The sequence below is a fragment of the Antennarius striatus genome, chromosome 6 (assembly GCF_040054535.1).
Source record: "Antennarius striatus isolate MH-2024 chromosome 6, ASM4005453v1, whole genome shotgun sequence".
NCBI lineage: Eukaryota > Metazoa > Chordata > Actinopteri > Lophiiformes > Antennariidae > Antennarius > Antennarius striatus.
In genome coordinates, this window is record NC_090781.1 from 14,194,482 (window position 1) to 14,214,515 (window position 20,034).

The 20,034-nt window shown below is 38.7% G+C and overlaps 1 protein-coding gene across 4 annotated transcripts in view; it reads right to left on the minus strand.

Moving 5' to 3' along the window:
• Nucleotides 1-20,034, minus strand: part of nectin1b (nectin cell adhesion molecule 1b) — a 156,124-nt gene that overhangs the window by 76,665 nt on the left and 59,425 nt on the right. The window contains exon 6 of one of the 4 annotated variants that reach the window (XM_068317709.1): nt 5,081-9,364. The exons of the other annotated variants lie outside the window; for them this stretch is intronic. Within the exon in view, the coding sequence (XP_068173810.1) occupies nt 8,862-9,364 (503 nt within the window). The 3' untranslated portion in view covers nt 5,081-8,861. Of the gene's footprint in view, nt 1-5,080; nt 9,365-20,034 lie in introns of those variants that run through there. 4 annotated transcript variants of the gene reach the window in all.

The following is a 20,034-nucleotide window of genomic DNA, read 5'->3' on the forward strand; positions in this document are numbered from 1 at the left end:
GATATGGATTGATCAGAAGTTGCTATATTTATTGTTTATTTTAAAACTATTTACAGAACAGCCTCAAATTTGAATACAATGCATGCAATAGGAAATTATGAACTACAAAGTAGGCATGAACAATAATTGTCACACTCAACACAACTTTTTATTTTTTTTCTTCTTTTTCTTTTTAATGTTTTAATTTTTAGAGCGAGAGAGAAAGAGATAAAGAGAAAGAGCATGTGTGTGTGTGTGTGTGTGTGTGTGTGTGTGTGTGTGTGTGCATGTGTGTGTGTGCATGTGTGTGTGTGTAACAGCAGCAGCAAACTTTCAGCTGCAGATATTCTGTTACATCTGTCTAAATCAGTGGTCCCCAAACACCTTGGGGGACATTAGGTACTGGGTGGCGCCGAACGTTTGGCTTTCTTTCTTTTTTTTTTATTGATTAGCAGTCTAAGGACGTTTTATTTTGAAAAGTGACGTCTGGGCAGAATGACGCACAGACGAATGCATGTGTCTGTCCCGCCTGACAGGTCTCGGTCACGTGACAGTTTACCCCGATACCCCTAAATTAAACACCAACAACTGTGCGGTGTTCTGGATTAAAGTCAAGGCAGATTATCAACCTTCTGTTTTTGATACTTCTTCACCCTTTTATTGGAAATGATCAGTATTTCTCTTAAATTGAATGCACAGATTGTAAATTGCTATATTTCAAAATAAACCTCACAAATGCAGTCATTTGAATCGAGTTTTTAATAGTGCTGTCCAGGCGATTAAAAAAATTAATCTAATTCATTACAGGATTTGTAATTAACTAATGTAATTAATCGCATTTTAATCTCATACCTGCTAAAGGCCCCCAAATAAAGAATTTGAATTCTAGGACATTACAAAATTTTAGTTCATGACTAATCAATAGAATACAGCAAGAAGGAAAGATTTTTAATGCTACAATGGATGTGTTGGCGGAAGCGGGACTCAAACTACCTACGGCTGGGCGATCCGTCTTCAAGACAATTGCTCTACCGCTGAGCCACTGCCCCTGCTATAGACCCGTGAAAAATAAAGTTTCGTCCCAAATGTCCGAATGGGCTTGCCTCGCTCTCCTGTGTCGCGTCCATCTCTGTTGTCAGTCACTCTGCTTTTGACTAGTGGCGCAGGTACGCAGTGACGTGTCACTGCAGCCTACGGGTCCCTCAATGGGCCAAATTTACATAAAACCTGCATGTTACATAAAACCACTGGGGATAATTTATTATTAGACTACAGCTGTCCTGGTGTCATTAACGATTATCAAGCAAATGAAGACCGTTCCGCAAAATGTTTTTCTTCGATGAAACCGGTCAGTGGCGCAAAAAAAGGTTGGGGACCGCTGGTTATGAGGATTCTTCAGCATCCAGACACGAGTATTGATGAGTTTTACTCGTGTCATGCTCATACTCGTCAAAAACTTTATCGGATACTCGTCTGAAAAGAGTACCCGGCGCAACCCTAGACTCCTCCAATAACTTAAACCTAAATATGGGGTGTGGATGAGCAGATGTACAAAAAAAAAAAAAAGCTTTAAATGGGAAAAGCTCATTCTGTGGTTGTTAACTTTCCATGCAGCCTTCTCATTGTGTGGATGCTCTATGCAGTCTGTTATGTTTTATATTTATGCTTTATGACTGATTTCAGTATTTGCTGGACCAAACATCAAATAAATTTGGATGTGCTCAGTTCTGACAGATTCACTTGAGAGGAAAGCCATTCTTCGTTATGTGTCTTAGATTGCTTTTATTCAAGTATTGGAATAAAGGATGTGAAAGACAAGGCATATTTGTTTGCTGAGAACTCGGCTAAGCTCATTTTTATCACCATGTCTAAATGACTTGAAATGAAAACTCAGCCTGCATTTTTAGTGCTTATTATTTACATAGTTCTGTTCCACATAAAACAAAGTGCTTGGTTCATACTACTTTATACCTTATATTTAAAATATTATGTCATTTTTCTGTGCAAACACGCAGTCAGCTGCAGCGTTGTGAAGCCAAAATAGTTTGGAACATGAGCACCACTTTTCTGCCACAGATACGTTGACAGCAGGAAGGAGTCTGACGCAAAACGAGTCATTTTAGGACATTGATTAGCTGACCAGGGAAAATGGTATAAATGTAGAAAAAAACAACCATAATAAGCACAAGCTGTAATCAGCTATCTTTTTTTATGATTATTATCAGGAGCAGCAATGTAACACTGTGTTTTGCAAAACCAATAAAATAGACTGTTTTGTCAGATCCAGTTTTGCAGCAAACATACTACTCCAGAAGTACCATAATTCCACTTTTATAGTTTTCTAAAAAAAAAATCAAACCAAAGAAAAAAATGTTAATAAATAAAAATTTTCAAAAATGAAAGATGAAAGGATAATTACCTTTGGTTTCTTTCTGTGTTAACTAAAATCAATTGAACTTGTAGGAAAAGCTTGCAGATGCTTTCCCTCTTAACCAAAAGGTGTCTTCAGTTATTCGAGCATCTTCCTGAGTCCAGTTGAGTCTATTTGACTTTCTTTTCACAAAGATCTACCATGACCTCTTTGTTTTTATCAACATTACTTTAATATTAGGTAAAGGATATTACTGGACACAGCTGGTAAAATTTGCTTTCTCTTATATTACTGTCTGGATTTACTTTGTTAGCTACAGCAACATTATACCAGAGTTGTGAGAAATTCTTGTTCCTGATTTTGTTTCATTTTTTGCCATGTCTATTTTACATATCATGAACATCTTTGCTTACTGCCAAGCAAATTAATTAAAGATAGATTAAACTGCAAAATATGAACAAAGCAGAGTTCTGAATACAAATTTCTAACAGTAGAAAATAATTTGAGCATGCACACACTGTGATCACTTAAGGAGTTTGATAACACTCTGAATTGTTGTTCTATAGAAAATGACAGACGTCTTGTTTTAATCATCAGTTTTAGGGAGTGCTCGTCAGTCAGTGGATCCATTCAGGTCCAGAGTTTCAGTTTGACCGACATATTCATTCAGTACACCCATTCATTTTCCCTTTTGGATCAACAGTCAACTTTTCATCATCAGGTCAAAATGTTACTTTATCCCGTGCTTTATGAGAGAATAAATTGAAAATATAGACATTTTCATCAACCTTAGCTGTAATTCGATCACACTAGCATAGTAAGCCACGACACTTAACATGGATGAAAAGACTAGCAATCAGTTAGTAGCACTGCCATAGTGACTGCTACTCACTATGGACTGAGCTGAAAATGGTTGCTTTGGTTAAACACGGCCTCAAAGAGCTGCAGGCCGTGTTTAAGTGTTGTTATATATATAAGAAAATCCAGGAAGAGGAGACTGAGACCCCACAGATCAAAAATGAAACACATAAACTAAAAAAGATAAAGATTTTTAAAAATTGTGAACTTTCCAAGACAAGACCGACATTCCAGCATGATCCAAAGAAGAAATCAATCAGTCAAACAAACAAAAAAACAAGTCTTTCACCCAATAAAGGTCCATGTTTGTAAATGACTTTGTGTAAGAATGGTACCCATAGGAAAATCGCGACCCTCAAAGCTTTTGGACGAATGTTCTGGGAATTGCTGAGCCTTAAGTCTAACTGTATAGGAGACAGAGACAGAGAGTGAGAGTGAGAGTGAGAGTGAGAGTGAGAGTGAGAGTGAGAGTGAGAGTGAGAGTGAGAGTGAGAGTGAGAGAGAGAGAGAGAGAGAGAGAGAGAGAGAGAGAGAGAGAGAGAGAGAGAGAGAGACAAGGAGCAGGTCCAATACTTGTGTCACCTGTTTGAAAATACATTTAAATGATCTGACGTTTGTCATTCTTTTGAGACTTTTGGCCTTTAATGGTTCAATTAGTCCAACACAACTAATAGAGGCAATTAAACTTGTGTGCAGGCAATAAAATATCAAATGTACATGTATATAAAAAATATAGTGTGTTTGTACAGGGTGTGTGTGTGTGTGTGTGTGTGTGTGTGTGTGTGTGTGTGTGTGTATATATATATATATATATATATATATATATATATATATATATACAGTCTACTGTATGTTTATATACATATGCTATATTTGGATATTTATTTAACATATAAACTCAGATATTGAACAATATGCTACATATCTATGTATCTATGCTGTTGAGTGTCATGCTTGCTGTTTGATTTATGGAATATTAGGAAATATTTTAAAACAAAAAAATGTGGCTATATGTCATTCTAGGAATATTTTGATAGAGGAAATTTTGTAGAATTCCACTCGCAGTTCTGTGAGGAGGGGATAAAACTAGATGGCCATGCATGTTAAAAGCCTATGTGCATCAAAGCCCCTTGGGCTACAAAGGGGTCTTTTAGCAAATGGATGGCGACAGCTGCAAACTCTGGGCTGTTCTTAATGTGCACGGTGCAGATGTCTGCACTTGAGTCCCAGAGTCAGATATGTCTGGCTCTGCAATAGGCCTCTCTTATCATATCACCGTAGCTTCATTAAGCACTGAACTCAATATCAACATCTGCCTGACAGGCTTTGCTCTCCAATTCAGGAACACACCACAGAAGCTTCAGTATGTCAATTACATTTTATTCTTTTATAGACAGTATCTAGTGCTATGCTAAAATAAGTGTCACTATACCATATTATACTATACAGTACTACTTAATTATGCTACACTAAGTATATCATGTTATACTACATTATATTATTCTCCACTACACTTAACTACTATACTATACTAAAATTATATAAAGAATTGTAAAGGGATTTGCAGCAACATACACACTATAAGATCCATACTATACGATTTCTCATAATAATGTTTTTAATATTGGCTTTGTTTCACTCAGATACAATGAGAAATGAGGAATGGGGATAATAATGGCTGCATGTAGAGAGATTCATCTTACATTACCTCTGCAGCCACCTCTAGCCTTGGCAATGACGAGTTGAATACTGACCGTGGCTGTGTCATGGTTGGATGCCTAAACAAACCCTGTGTGTTTTGGTGATTTGAGTAAAATATATTTGTATTTATTTATCCCATCCAAACAAGGTCTATATCCATTAAAACTGGAGAAATGTTTATTGAAGAACAAACCTTGTATGTCCAACAGGCTCACAGAAAGCGGTGAAGCTGAAAAATAAATCCATGTGCATCTGCATGACACGATAGGGATACATTACTGAAAAAATATATTGGAAAAGAACTGCAATTAACCAAGTCAATGCATACTCGTAAGAAATGTGTTCCAGTAATAAACAATACCCAATCAGATAACACACATCTATCCAATCAGTGAACTCGGACAGAACATTGTTGACTATTGAACTCATTTAATGTTTAAAACAAATACAAGTTACTTCACTGGGTCATCACAATTGAACAAGTTTTTTTTTTCATATTTGTAACACCCTCAGAAATATACATTCACATGGCTGCATACAGACATTTTTCTCTCTTTTGATTTTCTTTCAACAACATTAAATTGAAAAACTGTATGCATCACCCCTTAGCATGACAGTGAAGCTGCTAGTGGCATATTAAAATGAATTGGAGGAGCATTTTTAGGTGGGACATTTGAAAAAAAGCTATGCCTCAACTTCATCTAGCCATCATTGAGTCTCTATTTTTGCAGTCACAATATGTATTTTACATGAAGTTAAGAGTCCCTACACAGCTGTCCCTAAATAAATCCTGACTATAATCTCAACCTTATGTACAGTATTTACAGTGGAATGTGGAACATACTGAATACAAAAAGTAGATTAGGATGGAATGAGGTTACAGTCAGTATTACAAAATAGAAACTAGTAACAACCCGACAACATAAAGACAATGTTTATACCTACCAGAACAAAGACTTTCAAATCTGAAAGATTTTTTTCTTTCTCCAAAATCTCTGAGAAGCAAGTGGCAGTGGTTTCACAATGGATGCAGAATTAAAGTGAAATGAAACCTTAAACTTGTGCTTTGAAATGGGGCAGAGTTGATATATGCTTGAGGCAACAGTTATATTTTTATTCAAGTTAAATCTAATTACCAGATCAGGTTTTCAAATGTTGTGCTTAGAAAAGTAGGTAATGTGTTGAAAAAGTTGTATCTTTATAGGACTTTGACTATCCAATATTGACAGGAAAGAAAGTGCTGTATCACCATGCAGCCATCATTAAACTTTAAAATTGTGATCAATGCAGTTTTTTGAATGATCACTTGATTAAAAGATCAGGTACAGATTGATTGTTTGTATTGTGCTACAGCTGGAGTACATTAGGATCTCCAGTATCTAAAAGTCACTGTACAGAAAGAGCCATCATATGTCTGATTTCAGGTTCACAGTCCACGTCATATTTCAATAGTATGTTTTTATTCTATAGCATGAATAACTTAAATGACGGAGCAGCAACTGTTCAGACTACAGCATGTCTCCTGGCTTTTATAGGCACTGAAAGCAAGAATAAAAGAAAATAAAAATTATACTATTCACACATTTCTTTCGAGAATGCTGAGATACAAGCTATTGTAATCGCTTGAATAGAGAAGCAGTTGATCAGTACATGAAGAATAGACTCATTTGCTTTTGCACTTCCTCGGAAATGTTCTTTTTGAAAACCTAATGCATTGTCCTCAAACTGAAGTAAAGAAAACCAAAACAAACAAAATGGCCAGGCCTGAAATCAATAAAAAATAAAACAAAAATAAATTTTAATGAGAATTATTTCTCATTGTTATGATTTTGTTTAAAAATACAATATAAATTGAGGGCCATGATTAACATGCTCATCTAATAACATCCAGCAGACAAGCATGGACTGTAAAACATTCACATTTCCAGCAGGCAGAGAGATCTGCTCCAAAGGAGATCTTAGGTTTTTTATTTATTTATTTTTTCTTTTGCATTTTTTTTTGTTGCATTTTTTTGTATCTCAACTGCAGTATTGTTGTGAGATTCAATGTGCCCATAAACCCAAATGTCTGTGAATACTGACAACATAGACAAACTGTTGTCCTTTCAGCTGAAAAGTAACACAAATGCACTGAATTTGTTACAGAAAAAAAATGCAACAGATACACATCCACTCCAACACAAAAAAAAAACATGCATAAGGATTATTATAGTATTTATATTGTTCAGAACCAGTCAGATATGTTGTTTATATGCACAGATTTACCCTTTACTCCTCTTTGTTTCATTTGTTAGTTCATAACTTTTACTTGAAGCAAATGCAATTTTTAATGGATGTTAATGCTGAGGAGCAACATAATTACTTTGCTTTGTTACAGTAGCATCCACTGGCAACTGTGAACAGTGATTTGAAATGCCAGATAAATATAATGCCTTCACACGCAGTCATTGTAACGCTATTGGGAAGTTAAGGTTTCCCAAAAATTCTACAGATACTCATTTCAGAATTAAAAGAAGGGTTGAAATGAAAATATCATGAATGCAGCAGGCAACTTACAGTATTTAACTCTACCATGGTCACCAACATGATTTTCTTTCCATATTTAAATGTTTTTTTTTCTGCTGACAGAAATTAAAAAGCCGGTCTGGACCTTTTCCTCCTATCTGTATGTTTTTGTCCATGGTTGAAAACAAAGAGGCTTTAGAATCATGTCACAGCGGTATGAGCGAACACCGTCATTATTGGAAAGTCCTGCACACAGTTGTCTGACATCCATCTGACAAAAGTAGGTTTGGATAAAATATAATTAGGACAATAAAAAAAAAAAAAAGGAAAACAAGACTTTAATTAGTGGTAAACAGAATTCCTGCACACAGGTATATAACTCTTCAATTCAAGTGACCTGTCAGAGGATTACTGAAGGTTTCTGTGGACACCAAATCTCTTTTTGGACGTGACCGTGATTGTTGTGTATGAAGCAACTGCAGCCCTTCTCTCTTGTGTTCATCTGATTCATGGATGTAAAAAATCATTAAAAGTTGAAAGTGAAATTTAGGTGGAAAAATTTTGCTCTTTAGCTGTCTTTATCCGTCAAGCCCCAATATCAAGTCAACAATGCTAAGCACACTCCCACTCGGATACGATATCAATCAAGCGTTGAAACATAGGGGTTAAAAATTAACTACCATGTCTTTGGAAAACAGCATTGTTATGTCTGTAATAAATGCTGTAACAATACAAAAATTATTAATTTCATCAATACTAGCCCCACAGCATGAAACAGGGAAATGATACAGGTCCCGTAGGTGTGTTTTTCTCTTTCTCTGAAAGATTTGACCACAAAATTACAAACATTTAGAATTCCATTTGTAATTATGCAAGACACTCTCTTTTAAAATCACTTAAAAAAACATACAAAAAATATATAAAAGTAACAAAACAGCAATGGTAATGGAGAGAACAAAACAAAACAAATTTCACATCCAGTGTATGACTTTCATAAATGTACCTTGCAAAACCTCAGCCTGCAGTCTCTTTTTATACATTTAATACATTTAGAACATGAAAATTACACAAAAAAGAATATTACACCAGTATTAATTAAGCAACCCCCTCCCTGGCCTCGTAGATCAGTGCCAACAAGTCCATTTACAGATCTTAGGTTGTACTGTTTGCCCATTCACCTGATGGATCTGATACCAATGCTGTCGTTTTGAGAAGTTAATGTTGCTAGCACTTTAAATAGACACTTGATTCATTTAATGCGTTTAGTTAAATGGAGTCTGATAAAGGAAAAGACAAGGGGAAGGGGGTACTAGGTTGACCAAAGGAGTAACAGGACTGTGAACAGAGCAGTTTGACAAATGGAAGGGTGGGGTCGTGATGGAGGTGAAGGGTGCAGTGGAATGCAGGTGGGGGACAAAGGGTTGTTTGGTTTGGTTGTTGCATGCCACTACACATACCACTCTTTCTTAGAAATGACGGAGCCATCGGTTTGAGAGATCATATCGTCAGCTATCTCAGATTCAGGTTCATACTTGAAGGCCAGAGTCCGCTCATCATATTCTCGACTCTCTCCTTCATCCACAGTGAAATAGGGCCTCTTCAGGTCCTCTTGCTCGGTGTCAAAATCATGGTCACTTGCTTCAAAACCTCCGGGGCCACTGATCTGTGCGGGTTTCTTTTCGTCATCTGAGTCGTCCGGGTACTGATGATTTTTGGGCATGGGTGGGTGGGCAGGCAGGCCGCCAGCCTTACTATACCCATTTCCAAACACATGTTTCTTGGTGCTGTAGTCACCTTTGAAAGTGCGCTGGCGGCGGCGCAGGAATACGAAGAGCAGTATGGCTGCCACGGTCAACAAGACGACTCCCCCCACAGCACCCCCGATGGCGGCACCTGCATTGTGCTGCTCCTGCGGGAGGTCATCCCCAGGTGGCGGGTTGTTAGGGAATTCTGGGTAGGAAAAGACAGATGGAAGGGAGTGTGTCAGTGCTCTGGTGGGAGGAGGTGCATTTGTGCAGGTGCAGTCTTTTTTTTTATTTTTTTTTTTAGGAAAGATGAAGTAAGGGAAACAAGGATGGAAAAGCAAAGGGGAAAGGAAGGACCACCAGCCCCAACACAAAACAGCCCATTTCCCAAAGGAGCCCTTCCTGAGAGTGGCAAGGCTCAGGAACTAGAAATCACATGCAGTTCCACACATGAAATAAACAGCCAGGACATCACACAACCATTAAGGAGTAAAACAACTCCAGATATTATAATGAGTGAACCTTTCTAGCATGCACTGACCATCACTGCATCTCTGTTAGCGAGGAAAATGAAAATATTTAATAAATAAGCCGTGAAGAAATGTATAAATGGAGCCTTAGGTTAATACATTCAGCTTTGTAGGTTTCACAGAAGTCAAAGTAAATGCTAAAAAGAAATATTGTACAAATAATCCAGCATGAAATTCACATTGACATACAGCCACGTCTATCTGGAATGTTACGTTAATAACATGAAAGAGCACAGCCAGATCATCAGTAGCCAAGCATACACAGCTCCCATGCATCAAGAGAGGCGAGCTACACTATGGATTTCTATTCGGCATTCCAGCATTCAGTATAGATAGATAGAAAACGATTGTGTCAGAGACGTGTTCTGATCTAGAACACAGTGGTGAGGACTAATGGCCGGCTAGAGACAAACAGTAACTAAGATGTCAAATCTGTCGTGCAAATACATTAATACGATTTTTAAATTCAGAAACAGAAATGACCATATCTGGAGGTAAATCGAGTCATCCGTTCCACCATTTCAGAGAGCAGGCAGCCCTATCCACAGGCAAAATGAACACTGCTCATGAGCAACACAGTTGTTGTTTACAGTAAAAAGCAAGCGCTGAAAACCATGTCCCTTGCATAAATATCTTCACTTGAAAAAAAGAATAGTAAAATTAATTGTACAAAGTGGAGAGACTTCTATCTGAAGGATGATCAAACAAGGCACGTGCTTGTCTCAACGTGCTGAGCAGTGGTACGTTTAACTTCAATTGAAAATGCTGAATCCTCAATAGAAAGGTGGGAGGCTGCAACAACAAAGAATTAAACCATTTACTACAGAAACGGTATCAAGAAGGCCACAAAAGAGGAAAACAATGCAGCAGAGAAGAAAGGGGGCGCTTCCTGTTCACATAGGACAAACCACTTGCATGTAAGAAATATAACATTGAATATAACATGTAATATTTATTGCCAGCATGTCACAGCTTCACAGTGACACATTTCAGACTTTGCTTTTCTTTTTCATTATAGGAGGTTACTACCATACAAAGGCAACACCAAGAACATGAAACAATAGATATATATTCACATAGTATTTCATGTTATTTTTTGAGGCAATGGATAACATGAAAAACTGTAGCTATTTAAATCCTGGAAACCATTTGGTATGGTATTAATCACACTATTATAACAGACAGTATATAATCACGTTAAAGGTTTCTGTTAATAACCCTAAAAGTGCCTTAGAAATGGTAAATCTATGGGCTGCCATTCACACAGCCATCATGACCACTAATAGGGACACATTTTTTACAACAAGAAATGATTTTTACTTTGCTGCACTAAACTGTTCAATTAAAACCATTATACTGTGCATTACTATGGTGGAAAGGACAGAAATGGAAAAAGTAAAGACACTTCAGAGGTCTTCCTCTGTCCTGTAATAACAATTCCACATTAACAATTCAAAAGCAAAGACCTAAAAATCACAGTCAGTTTCCTCTGATGCTCTTCCTCTGCACCCTTTCTCCCTGGGCTGATGGCAAAGCTTTAAAATTTCTAAAGCTTCGTCGGGCACAGTCTCAAATATCAGCTCAGGTTTTAATCTGACCACCTAATGGGATTATTCAGACACAGGCCTTCATTACACACATGAATGAGAGAGCAAAGGCAGGTCACCCCTGCTCGAGACTACATCCTCTAACCGACTCCAACAGGGGGTAAAAATCCAGAGGATTGCAGGAGCAAAGATAGAAGGGAAAATGGTCTCCTGTAATCCCTTCTTCCACCATCCACTTCATTTCCCTTCTAGGATTGTCTTTGCTCTCATCAGCTGCCTTATTGTGAAAAGGCAACTTCTTCACTTGCATAAGATTGCCAAGACTCAATGTATACGACTTAAGGAAGTAAAATAAACAGTGTTAAGACCATTAAAACCACAGAATGGTTGCAGTAATAGATGCAGCAACCTTCAAGACACTCTCCATCACCTTCACTCCAATAAAGTATCAAGTAACAGTGTCTTTCTGCACCAGCTTTGGAGGAATTTTTACCACAAAACTTAAAAACGTGTCATTGTCAATGTGACATACATGAGTGTCCTTTCAAATATCCAGGTATTTTTGTTGCTCTATAGCACACATCCACCTCTTAGGAAAACTTGGAAGTCTTCACATTGGAAACATGAGATGGAGTATCAAATGAACTTATTATGATGTTTTACAAGAGGGGTTTTGAAGTGTTCAGATGGCTCTAATAGGGATACTTTAAAAGCAAGAAAAGAAGCACGAAAACCTCATTCGCTGGAAGCACAAACTGCTCACATTTCACAACTCAAAAAGTGTGTTGGTAGACAGGACTGTCTGTTCTTCCGGCATTATCCAGAAGACTTTTGCTTTGTACTCATGGCTCTGCAAGGTCACACCAATACAATACCTCCACTGGAGCCCATTGGCCTAGTGAATACATGAAGATAAGAAAATGCAAGAAGATTTCAAAAGATTTTCCATTCCTCCAGCAGTCCGAGAAGCCTTCTTATCTATCTATCTGTCTGTCTGTCTGTCTGTCTGTCTGTCCGTCCAGCCGTCCGTCCGTCCATCTATCAAGCTTATGCAACCTTTCAGTGTATGGATAACTGTCTGAGGTGCAAACTATCTCACTACGGAAACAGTAATAATGAAATACATTTTAAATTATTGGGAAGTCGGGGTGTTAGACAGCACGGAGGTGCAAGGGAACGCTCTGCCAGACACCACTGCCACCAGCAACACCTGCCAACACATAGATAAAAAGACCTTGTAGCACAACAGCAGCCCTGATACTGTTCCGTGCAACAAAAGGCTCTGTTTATTAGCAGTACTCTGGAAATATGCAGATAATAGGTAACCTTGAGTTGCAATGGCTAAAGTGTGTGAGATTAATAGGTGCCAAGATGAGCAATGAAAGGCAATAATTCAATCCAGATGCATGATAGATTTTTAGAGGTAATGAATAACATGAAATACTGCAGCTATTTAAATGCTGAAACCATTTTGTATTGTATTAATCACACTATTCTCAACACTCATATCCGACTTGACTGAGTGGATGATTTATTACCTCTAAAGATTTTGGTGACAAAATCTGTTCCCCTCTCAATTCTTTGAGTGTTTGTTTCCTCATTTGTTTAAGACAAAAGTGAGTCTTTTAGTGAAACAAATGGTAAACAAATGCAGCACACTCAAAAAAAGAAAAGAAAAAAAGAAAAAAGTCCACTCCTTTGTTGTGGAGATGTAGTATTCGGCCCGTTAAAGTTGTTTGATTTTTTAAAAAAAAGGCATTTGGAGCAGGGATTCACATTTCTGTGTAAGCTACAGAGGAAAACTAGCAGCAGCAGCAAATGTTCAAAAGGTATCCAAGAAGAGGAGTGTCTAAAGCAGAAGAGTCTTTTAAGTGAGACAAACTGTATCACAACCCTGTCCTGCAGCTACTGTTTGTGGGTGTGCTCCAGTCATGTCTGCACATGAAAAAAAGAAGGAGAAAGATGGGTACAAACATTCTTCAGTCTTTGCGCAACCACTTGGACAGGGTGTTATGACAGGCAGGACAAATTAAAGAGAGTTTCAAAGAATGGTGGAGGGAGTGGCTTTCTGATGTGACTAAATGAGGAACAAGCAGCAGATTACAGCTGAAAAAAAAAGAGGGCTACTGTGAGCGTTTGAGGAGCGGCAACAAGGGTGGGGAAAGATGGAGTGAGTGGCTTTGAGAGGTTGTGAAGTGACAATAGCAAATAAGGAATGGCATAACGAGAGAGCAAGAACGGGGACAATTGGAGAAGAGGCATTAATTCAGTGATTCCAATGATCCTCATTACTCCCCTGTCTGAATTTGCCAGTGGTTGTTAAGTCATGGATATGTAATGGTGCCACATCGAATAAAACCTCTTCACTGAGAGGAATTTTACATGCTGCCCGGGGGTGTCAGAGCCGAGGCAAAGCTCTTTTTCACCCTATCACACTCTTCCTTCCAATACCATTTCTGTCTCTGTGTGAACACTTTTTTTTTTTTTCCCTATCGCTGATTTTACAGAGGCATGACCTCGTCTCCTACGTAGGTAAATGACACATGGGCCATTAAAACCTCTAGACGGGTATTTCAAATTCAACTTGATGTAAAAAGCCAGCAGATAAGAAGCACATGATGTGCTCCAGGAGATAACAGTGTGAAATGCTGGCATGACAACATCGGTGACATGGTGTGTGGCATGTTGTGAGCGTACAGCGGCATGCAGGATGGGGTCCTGTCAGGGGAAACAGACTGCTTCTGGTTTTCATTGCTAGTGCAGAAGCAGCAGAATAATCTGAGGTTTATTGCCTCTCCTGATGACCAACGACACACTACACTGAAAACTCTGACTCTGAATTACATTTGGCTTGCAGCTGAAGTAAACAAAAAAAAGCCATGTCAACAATGAAGCACGACAGATGCGACAAATTAGAATAGAGATCCCACACAAATATTGTGATTTGAAGTACTGGGAAATGTGCTTAAAAAAAAAAAAGCTTTGTGCCCTTTTAGTTTTCAAATGGCCATTTTGTTTGATGAGGTTATGATAATCATTCTTAATGTACCTTTAATGAGTAATGAAAATTTACACCCATCCAAACACCAATTTTAGAAAGCTCGTTTGCACATAAGGTGCCATTATAAATGCATTTCCCTACTCTCCTCTATGTGGAGGTGCTGTGAGGATGAAATATATGGGGCAGCAAACATGCAGCAAAAAAAAAAAAAATCTGCATGTTAATACGCGTTAAGCCGGAAGAGGTCAGGGTGCGTTGTTTGTTTACCACAACGCCGTACCCTGGGCTCCCACTCTGTTTTTTCCTTGTTGATTTTTATGTCCTTGTTATTTCAGAGCTGTGTATGTAATGAGTGAATCACCACACAGCATCTTCATCATCATCATCAGCAGCAGCTCTAGAGCCAGTGGTCAGACCCTGGGACAGCGTCTGACCTACTTCATCAGGTTCTCAGGGAGGCGTGACAAATCCAACACCAGAGTAGTGGACAACGCGGAGAAGGAGGAAGATGGAGGAGCGGAGCAGGGCCGAAGGGGCTCAGCCAATCCTCTTGCTCAATCTGTCTGCCACATCCCTCTCTGCATATCCTCCGGAGAGCAGAAACAGCAAGCCATGCAGAAACAAATGTTAAGATAAATCACTACGATCTCAGCTGCTCTGCACTCACATGCTCTCCCCTGGTGACATTTCCATTTCACTCCTACAGCCAGGCAAGCTCTTCTTCTCCAAATAAAACAAGCACTTTACACACTGAGCATCCCCCTCCTCCATTTTAAGCAAAATGAGCTGCAGCCACAATGGATTCCCTCTCAGTGAGTAGCACAACACAGGAGAGGCTTTATGGGGCGGCCTATGGTGTGTGAGCAAGGGAGCGTCTTATGCTAATGTCTCATTTGGATAATGAGGTGTATGCTCTGCAGGATCTGAGCAGCAAGCATCCCCTCCTGTAGTGAGGATGTGGGGGTAGAAAGCTTTATCAGCCTGCAGATCCAAATCCCTCTGTGTTTGAAGACAGAGGGTTCAAGGGTGCCGAGAAGCTGGCAGAGAGAGCAGAAGACAAAGACCTTGAACATGTTCCTCGGCCTGTCTGAATTCATCAGTGTGTCTACCTGAAGTGAAGGTGTAATGATATACAAGATACAAACATGTGACTGTTGGACCCATAAATAATGCAAGTGGCAATGTGACAGTGCAATAAGCTATAGCACCGATGTAGACAAACTCCACTATGACAGGCGAAGACAAACAAATTTCACATTGCTGGGGGAGCCGCTGCAAAGCTGACATCATAATGTCTCTTGTCTTGTCAAAGAAAAGAAAGAGACAAATTGCCGCGTGGAGCAGCTGTCGTTAGATGTCAGTAATATATGCTGCAATACGTGTTTTATACCAAGTTGGTGTTACTGGTGACTTACGTCTTTTATCAGAGAATCTGTTGATTAAACCAACAGATCTTGCCAACATCTCTTTGCTCCAAAAAATGAACTGTGCTGCCAACATCTTGTGTTATTTACAGTATGCTAATGCTTGTAGAAACAAAGAGGTTTTGCAATTGAACGAAGACAAATCAGAAGTGGGTTGGTTGTGTAGATTTTATTCTTTTCAAAACGTGAGCATTTTTATTTGTTTATATGTTTTGGGGGTTTTGCAGCAACTTCAGAGATTCGTTATCACCGCATTCTAAATGTGATGCATGTCTTGTTTAAATGTCGGGCTACCAATCATAAGTGTGAACCAAAGCGATATCACTTCTGGTGAAAGACAAAGATTAATAAACGGGGGAAGGTGCGCCAGTTGACATTTTACAAAATCTTTTCCAGGATGATCACCGGCGTCCATTTCATGGGTTTGTCGATCCATCCATCTCAGTTGTTCAATTCTTTGGAAGGAACAAGTGACTTTAAGAACAAATAATTGAATAAATATATAAAAAAACAAACATAAACTAATGACATGCATACACTACTAAGAGATGTGTGTGTGTGTGTGTGTGTGTGTGTGTATACAGTATATATATACACAGTATATGTATATATAATAAATAAACATGTCATACATCTAGTTAAAGCCATATCATGTTTTTAGAAATGCTACATCGAGTGTCAGCCCAGTGTAACATCTTCTGCTCAATAATTTAAATTTACACTGAGAAATCTCGCCTTGCCAGTGTCAACAAATCATTACTGCTTTACTGCCAACCTGGTGGCAAACATTTGGAATCATTATGTAGACATAATGTTCCTAGTGATGTGTTTATTTGCTTTCACTGAATATTTGAAGTAAAATATAAGAATGAAGAGTGCTTTCGTAAATAAACACTGAAAAGTCTTCAAAGGTACTTTTCTAAGAATGTCAGCTGCTCTCAAAAACACTGTGACTCACTGTCTTCCCTCATCTTTGTACTGCAGGACATGGAGGACAGAGAAAGTGACAAGCAGTGAACACCAGGAGTTGACACAGGCTGTTACATAAAGTCATGTAAATAGCATCCTGCCCCCTCCACCTCTGCACCGCTCACAGTTTCTGTTTACCCGGGAGCCCATTTCTCAAATCCACTTTTACTCTTCAACTAAATTCCAAAAATCAAGAACCAGCCAGGCGTGTTCTTCAGTCACATGGATGCCTTTATTTATTTATATTTTCATTGGACTCTCTACGTTTTATTCATCTCATTTTCACCATATGGTTGAGTTTTTTTCCCCCTCCCTCTCAACATAATTTTCTCACATGGCAGAGAACCGTTGCATGTTCAGGCAAGCGTGAACAGATGTCGGCAGAGGTGGTGGTGCTTACAAAAGGGTCCATCCTTATGCTTTCTTGGTAAATCGAAGAGAACGCTTTCACTCCATCCAGTTAAACCTGAGTGGCAAAGGCAAGGCTCAATGCACTCCTACTCTCCGAAGAAACTCTGAGACAGATCTCTGACAATAGGGATGAAAGTTGGCACCACTGGGCCGTAAATGGAATCAGTGAAAGGTTCACATACTGGCTGACCCTGAGCTGATTTCAAATTATCCTTCACAGCTGATCCCGCTAATGTGAAAAGGCTTAAGGATTGTTTTAACTCAGTCAAGCCCTAATTTCATGTAGACTAGAGCTCATCTATGTTGGAGCCAAGGTTGAGAAATATCTAATTAAGTTTCAATGATTATTCAAGAAAGTAAACAAATTAATTCTGCCATGAATGTGCAATTTCACTGAAAGAAATGTTCCCAGATGTCACATAACGGTTTGTCGTCAAGATAAAAACCACATACTTCCTCTCTCAGGGGTGATAATGACATAATTGTAAGGCCATCCTGACAAAACAAGTATTCATCACACCTTATTATGTGCTGGAAAGAAATTTAAGATGGCAGCATCGATTTCTCTCGAACACAAAAGAGTGTGATGGTAAAAAAGCTGATTATCTCGCTAAGACTGATTTTGCTCAGTTAACTTAGGGAGAATGTTTTAAGTTTAACCACATTATTCAGCCACCTTCTTATGGCTTTTTTCCCCAGCAGTGATACTTTAACACTGTTAAAGAATCACCGTTTAACTGGTGCTCCTATTAGATGGCTAATAGCAGCAGAGAATATATAATCAAAAATAGCTTTCATTGTGAAGCCGTCTAATTGTCTCTATATTTTCAATGGCCTCTGACGCCCATTAGTAATTAGCTGATTAATCAGATCTGACAACTTGTCAACTTTCCCTCAGGAGATTTCTGAATTGAATGTGAATGAGAGGTGTTTGCCAAATAGAGGCCATCAAATAAAGCTCATCTCTGTTGCCGCTCCCCTCCATCTTTAACCCCTTCCCCAGACTTTCTCTTCCACCTCTTCCTTCTGTACGTGAGGATTGATTAAAACAGGGGAGGAGTTCATTAGATTCTGACAATGTATCTACACAACACATGTCCTTACAGAGAGCCACCTGAGCCCATGTGACTTATCGTACCTGATGCCATCTCTGCAGCTATCCTCAAATGAACTGAAACAAAGGGCTCTGTGGCCTCGCTATCTGCCGAGGTGACAGGTAGGTATACTCCAACGATCCATCAATAAACACTGAGGAGGATTAAAATGCACCATCTTTAAGCATTCCATCAGTGTTGTTTCGCTGTATGCCAAAATAGCTTTTCTGAGACACAAACAAGGTATCACAGACATTTAATCTTCCAGACACCAGAGGCAGGGTTGTTTCCCTGGCAGGTGTGTATTACAGTTTTGACTTCAAAAGAAAATAAAAACACTGCTGGCAAATCCATGCATGATGCAGATGGTAGAAGTGTGTTTGGGCAAATCTAGGCCTTGATAGTGAAAGCCCTGTAAAGTGCTGATGGATTGTCAAGTGTCACGTTTGTTGTCGCTGTGATACAGTTTAATACAGGCTGAGAATACTTGGGTTATTGACTCTACAAAAATAGAACTCAAAATATCTCCAAATACAAAATAATTTCAATGTGCTCTTTAGCAGAGACAATCCAAAAATGGTTTAACGGTTAACTATGTTTAACCCTGAGTTATATCAGCTGAATTATTATACTGCAGCTTTTAACCTGGTCACTTTCCTTTCTACAGAGAACACTTAGCTATGATTACTGAGGTCCAATGCCTTAGCCTCGAACAACAGCCAGCAGTGGGTTCTCTCACTATGTCTCAGCTTGGTTTATCTGAGGCTGTTAGTAGGTACTAAGATGCTACGCTTACCTTTGACAATATTTTATTTAGTCTACACCTTGAGTATTCACAGAAATATCTATATCTGAACAAAAAAAAACAACTAATTCTACAGTGTAATATGAGCCCAGTGCAATTTTATCATAGCTTAGTGATGTTCTGTGGTACTTCAAGATATTATGCTGACAAGGTCACATTAAAAAAGGAAAAGGATAGTTTTTCAAAATATCAGCAAAGAGCATTGGATCCCACTGTAACACATCCATATTGCGCCTGTATGAAAGTCAAGGGCAGGCCAGCTCTAACCCTGTTTGTAAATGCAGATACATAGCTCTCTGCAACCTACAGAACCAAATTATACCGATGTTTGAAAGTATTCTATCACTGCCTGTGTATTCCGGCAATAGAAAGGGCTGCTTTGTCGAAGCCGAGGCATTAAAATGCTGCAGGAGGTGATGCTGGCTCTCATCCCTTTAACTGTCACTGTGGGAACTGTCAACATGTTTTAGAGGCTTCTATGGAAGCATTTGGGAATGTATACAAAACAGAAATTTAGGAATTTTGCCATTTGCAACGAGCATCTTATTATTACTGAGAATACTAACAAAGAAGTACTGGGACATTTAATAGGATATGTGTACACGCACCGGTGTGTACCAAGATATGCACGATGTACCGGCAGCAAAATTATAGCTAAAAAGCTATGAATGAAAAACATGCCGTCTTGATTTAGAGGGCGCTTACAATGACAATCAACTTAATACCATATAAATCAACAAGCTAGTGGTGGAGTATTGCTGTAGCACTGTGACACCAGTGGAGGAAACTGCAGAAGGACTGTATCACCCAGTCAGCACTGAAGAACTGACTAAGAACTATCCATTACCATGTCTTTGCTGGTTAGATTCCCTTTGAAAGTTTTGCTCTCTATCACACTCAGTAGTTGCACATTGTCCTGAAATCCTCTGTTGAAAAGAAGGTTCAACTATTCAAAATACAGAAACAAAGTGTGAACAAACAAATGCTGAAAGTACTGACATCATGCTTCCACAATTATTGAATGTCTCTCACTGAATAAAATAAAACAGACACATAAGTAAAACCCCACACAGAAACTACACGGAAAACAGTAA